We start from the raw sequence: 6,000 nt of genomic DNA, 5'->3' as shown, positions 1-6,000 counted from the left end.
GACAAAAAGGGTTTAATTAATTCCACTTTATTTTGAAGATTTTGTTTCGTATATATTTTGCTGTTCCACTGCAGTCAAAGTCTCCCTGTGATTATTGCATATGGTAAACACGTAAGGTATAATAAAACGCTACCTGTCAACGAAAGCTAGCTAACGCTTTTGTTTTTTGTTTTGAATTTTCAAGGAAAGAAACCACTGAAAGGAACACTGAAAGAAAATAATATGTTATATCGAAATGTGCATGGTAAGACATTTTACACTTCCTACTTTGAATTCACCCCTATATATTTGACGTATGGTATGTATGTCCAAAATTCAAAAGATATGCCATATATGTTTTATATATTTTTCAACATTTCATTAGGTAAAAATGAAGTTTATTATACAAAACATTTAAACTTCTGACGGTGGTCCTAATGCATTTCTTCTGTTTTTTAGCTCCTTCCAATGTAGTTGGAGTTTGGCGTAGCCACGTGGGAGTTTGTATTAATTTGGTGAATCAGTGTGCTTGGTCTTATTTGTCTAAACTGGGGAAAACCTAATTGGATTACCTGTGTTAGGTCCCCTGTCCCAACAGTGAGATATACAAAAGTCACAGAATGTTTTCAAGTTATTGTTTTTATGTCTACTTTTACGATTACCGTCATCCAAAATCTGTCTTTTGTGGCCGCCTCTGCATCTTCCTTGCACTTAACCTTTGAAAAGGAGCACACACATGCAAGAACTTCTCTGCTTTTCCTATTGTAATAACAACTTCATCTTCTACATATATAACCTTGATTATACTTATGACACTAATAATATTTCTTCACGACACAAGATATGGCTTTCCATGCTGATGAGGCAAAAACAAGTATGCAACATCAACCTTGCGCAGCTTGCAGGATGTTACGCCGCAGATGTGACAGTAAGTGCGAACTTGCTCCGTATTTCCCAACCGACGAGGTTGAGAATTTTGCCGTAGTGCATAGAGTGTTCGGTGCTAGAAACGTTATCAAAATGATTCAGGTGGGATATATATATATATATATATATATATATATATATATATATATATATATATATATATATATATATATATATATATATATAATGATGCATCCATTTTGTTACTAACAAAAGGTTTATCTAATATTTTAACTAAAATAATCTTCCATATTGTCTTGTTAGACGGCCTTTTTTGTCCAATGTTTACTATATGCCGTGATTGAAGCGCTGATAAATGCATACTTGTAAAATCTGTTGTAGAATAAAATGATATCTCTTCTTTAGGAAAGAAAACATTTAACTAACTTAAACCATGAACTGATACATATATATGAGCACCTTTGTGTCGTTTCTTACACACGAAGCATGTTAAATAATGTTGTTGTTGTTGTAGACGGTTGAGGAAGCAAAGAGAGGTGATGCAGTTAAATCCGTGGTGTATGAGGCCACAGCAAGGCTTAGAGATCCAGTTTATGGGAGTGCTGGAGTTATTTATGAGTTACAAAAGATGATCGAGGAACTTAAGGCTCAGTTGGATTCGATAAGAACACGGATGTCAGAGATGAGAGAAGAAAAGGAGCTGTTGTTGAGCATTGGTAACAACTACGATCCTATGTTTGATTCTGCTATGGCCTCAGATCCATTTGAATTTCCTCTGGAAGGTGGCTGCCTATACAGCAATATCTCAACACCCTCCTAGAACACTATATACCCTGCTCAGTAATATTGTGTGCTCATATTTTAACAATTTTACTTTCTTTTCTAAAGTATGATCCGTGTTTTAGAAAACTTTTCTGTGCACCTATGGCAAACAAATTAATTTCTCTACTTGGTACACAGATTTAAAATAAAGATCTAGAAAGTTATACAATAAAAGTTATACAAATTACATTATGTATAAATTAAAAATTCTTTTCATCTTTTTCTCTCTTCAAATTTATCTGAATCAATCCGGAATTACAAAGATAAAATACATTGTCATCAAAATTGGCAATGTGAAATAAACACACCAGAATGTCAATTTTATTTTATTTTTCTGAAAAAAGAATATTCTTTACGATTACTTTAGTGATGTAAAAGTTATACTGAGTATTTTTTTTCATTTCATGTAAGAAATTATACCAAAATTACTAAACTCAAAATCTATGTATAAAGCAAAACAGAAAATATGTATTCATATTAATTCTAACTTTCAAATATTGTATAAATATATTTAACTTAAACTTAATAGAAAGATAAATCTTTAATTTTTTAAATTAATGGATTCTCATTAATGGATTTTCTCATAGTACTTTGATTTACATTTTTCACGTGACATTTCGCTACCATATAACCTATAAATTATTTTTTTATTTTGTTTGAGTTTTGTATTTATTATTTAATTAAAATCTCAACTTTGAGTTTAATAAATATTAAAAATATATACTTTTCCACATTCTGGCACTCAAAATTTGGACCTAATGAAAAAGATTAAAATATCTCATCTTTGCTTAAATCAACTTTAATTTAATATTTATTAACTAGCCAAACTAATTGTGATGAACCTTTTTTTAACTTCAATTCGAATTTGAAAAGGATTTAGTTAAAAGAAAAGAGATAAGTTCGTAAATATATAAATGGAAAGGAGAAAAATATAACTGATCCTAATTTTAATTTCTGGTCGATAGAGTTGTTAATTTCGCAACAAACAACAATGTCAACAAAAATCCACTGAAAGAGGCAATGACATTTTACAAAGTTACAAAATATAACTCATAACCTTAACCCACCCAACATTTTGTTTGCCATACCGACACAGTTGTGGAAATAGAGACAGGGTTCTGAATTTCTAATATATGACAAACAGTAATGGTTGACGTATCTTGGAGACACGTTATCTAATAAATGCAAGGCGAAAAAGAACTCGCACAACTCAAAATGGTTGACATTGATATCCTCGTGCAAATTTGGAGCACATTGAATACCTACTTTGCTAGTCACTCTCGAGCACTTATCAAGAATCGTATTATTTTCTTCCAAGAATCCTTACACCGGTATTGATCATATAAAACTACGCTTATTTTGAATTCTTTCCTGACTATTGCAATGTTGTTCATCAAGTCAGCATGCAGATTCTTCTTCAAGAAAGACTTAAAGATTGCATTTACGCATTTCCATCATTGCACCGAACTCCTAAGGATAGAAGCAACCTGGCTCTCAAACGGCTCTCTTCACCTCTACCAAGCAAAATATTTGCAAACTATTTTGCATAAAGCTCAAATGAGCGCTGCCAAACCGCAACCTTCCCCGATGATTTTTTTCTCTTAAATTGACTGCAGATGCATCTGTTGCTTTTGATGATCCCACGTTATATCGACAAGTTGTAGGTTCCCTCCAATTCCTTACTTTTACAAGACCCAATATCACTTTTGGAGTAAACAACGTTTTTCAGTTAATGCAAGCTCTTCAAATAACTCATTGGAAAGCTGTCAAAAGGATTCCATACGTTATATTGCGGGTACTGCAAATTATGGAATTCGTTTTACGTCTTCTATCAATCGCTCCATTAAGTGTTTTAGGAATGCTGATTGCGTGTCTGATCTCGATGATCGTAAGTCCACTTCAAGTTTTTGCTTTTACATTGGTCCAAATCTCATCAATTGGTCATCCAAGAGAGTTGTTTCTCGTACAAGTACTGAAGCTGAATATTGTAGCCTTGCTTCCCCTGTTTTCAATGTTTCATGGTGGTTGTCGCTTCTTCATGGACTTAAAATCTCATCCTTTTCTCCAACTATCTACTCTGATAATCAACGGGTTGTTCTTCTCACTTCAAATCCCATCATGAACTCACGCATCAAACACTTCGAAATAGATCTTCACTACATTCTTCATCACGTCCAGAACAATATCATCCGTGTTCAACAGATATCAGCTTGCTTCCAAGTCGTTGATGCTTTTACTTAGCTAATATATGGTTCTTCGTTTCTCTCTTTTCGACACAAACATAAGGCCATTGATCTTCAACAACCATGGGCGTGTTAGCATACACTCTTTATGCCTACGCTTTTTTTACTTTTCATTTTGGATTATGATATTTTAACACCTTTTTTTAATAATTTTTTTTAACAATCTTTTGACAATAACTGTGTGTTACTATTTTATCGGTATATATATTTGAAACGGACTAATCACAAACTAACACATGTTGTTGTAAAAAAATTGTGGAAAAAAGTTGTTAAAAAGACTTTTTCCTTTCATTTTTTCTGTTTGTTGTTTGTCAAATATAAGCATGATTTTTCCTCTTTGTACAAGAAGGAAAATGTTTTTTTTACCAACTTTTTTTTACAACTTTTTACAATAACGTAAGTAGTAGCTTGTGATTGGTCTGTTTCAAATATACATACCAATAAAATAGTGACATATAATCTATTATAAAAAAGTTGTTAAAAAAATTATTAACATATGATTGACTCCTTTCAAATATACAGACCAATAAAATAGTGACATATAATCTATTATAAAAAAAGTTGTTAAAGAAAAATATTAACATATATAATAAAATCACTTTCAATCTTTATTTTATAAAGTTTCTTCTAGTAAATTTTTTCACAGTGTTAAAATTTGAAATATTTGTGTTTCTAATTTTTAAAAAGTGGATAGATATAATTTTTCTAAAATAATATTACATTTTTTATGTGTTAAACAATATTGATATTTAGATTGAAATATATCAAATAATATATATATATATATATATATATATATAATTTAAAATTCAAACTATATCAAAATTTAAGACAAAGTTAATATCAAAATTTATTGATTAAAACATATTTAACCATCAAACAAAAGATAATTCAATAATCATAGTCAAATTATAAATTATCAAGAACTTTTAAAGTGCTACATATTTATTTATTTTAGCATATGAATTTTATAAAACTCTTATTTTTAATTTATTTTCATAACATCCCAATTTAGTAATATAAAACTACTAAAATGAAACATTACATGGATAATGATATAATAAGAATTACATATTAACTAAGAACAAAATTCTTCACCTGAAGAATAAAGGTTCAACCTAAACTGCAAACTTCGCTCCTATTCTCCCGCTACGACAACTGAAAGATTTCATCCCTAAGCTCATACCATTAAGGTGATCATTGCAAAAGAGAAAACAACATACAAAGACATACACAGAAAAACAAGGGTAAGTTAGTGTAATTTAATAGTCATGTGAACATATAATTCAAACATACAAATCAGATAATCATACACATGTATAAAATATATAAACACATATTGACCGACCACTTTAACTTGACTGTCCGGACTAGTATGAATATGTAGCTTTTGATCGTTCGTGCACTCGTGGGTGTAGTAACTGGAAACCCATCAGTTGTCGCACGAGGTTAACCCGTTATAACTCACCGTAGGATCCCCCTCGGCTAGGGTCTCCTACTATTCTCACGACATGACTTACCCATCTCTACTTGAGACTTGGTAATCATTAGAATATCAGGATGAACTGCCATGGATTTTGCTGTCCATATTCATACTATAACACCACCTTGATAACCAATCACTGAGACATTCCTCCTTGAAATTCTCTTTTATACCAGTTGGAACATTATGCCTTCTTCGAACATTAATACAATTTCTCATACATAGTAGATCAATTCATTTATAATAAGCAATCAGAGTCAAACCATGAAATCAATATTTGAATACCAAATAACATTTCGTAGAAGAAGACCGAGCGACAACAATATAACCCCTGAACATGACCGAACGAAAAAGATCAATATAACCTACGAACAAGACCGAACGGGAAAACTAACAACACGCGAACATGACCAAACGTTCATTTAAGGCTCAAGCATAAGCCTAACACAGTTTGAGGAACGAACAATATAATTAAACTGAACGCTTATAGCTTAGGCCAAACACTTAGAACTTAAACCGAATACTAAGAACTTAGACCGAATCCTTATGGCCTAGACCGAACATTTAGAATGTAGACTGAAAATA

The 6,000-nt window shown here is 31.4% G+C and overlaps 1 protein-coding gene across 1 annotated transcript; it reads left to right on the top strand.

The window, feature by feature from the left end:
* Positions 1–646: 646 nt before the first annotated feature.
* On the top strand, positions 647–1,719 carry LOC124830730 (LOB domain-containing protein 1-like). The gene is made up of 2 exons (XM_047304529.2): positions 647–1,008; positions 1,382–1,719. Exons 1-2 carry the CDS (start codon positions 823–825, stop codon positions 1,685–1,687), a joined length of 492 nt encoding a protein of 163 aa, XP_047160485.1. The 5' UTR covers positions 647–822; the 3' UTR covers positions 1,688–1,719.
* The last annotated feature ends 4,281 nt before the right edge of the window (positions 1,720–6,000 follow it).

The sequence above is a fragment of the Vigna umbellata genome, chromosome 5 (assembly GCF_029865625.1).
Source record: "Vigna umbellata cultivar VRB3 chromosome 5, Vumbellata_1.0, whole genome shotgun sequence".
NCBI classification, from domain to species: Eukaryota; Viridiplantae; Streptophyta; class Magnoliopsida; order Fabales; family Fabaceae; genus Vigna; species Vigna umbellata.
The sequence above is the reverse complement of the archived record's forward strand: the minus strand, read 5'-3'. Positions and strand labels throughout refer to the sequence as shown.

Bases quoted from the DNA above. Each gene is read 5' to 3' on its own strand.
- LOC124830730 (XM_047304529.2), top strand. From the start codon at position 823: ATGGCTTTCCATGCTGATGAGGCAAAAACAAGTATGCAACATCAACCT. The intron at 1,009-1,381 runs GTGGGATATATA...TTGTTGTTGTAG, and splicing joins ACGTTATCAAAATGATTCAG to ACGGTTGAGGAAGCAAAGAG.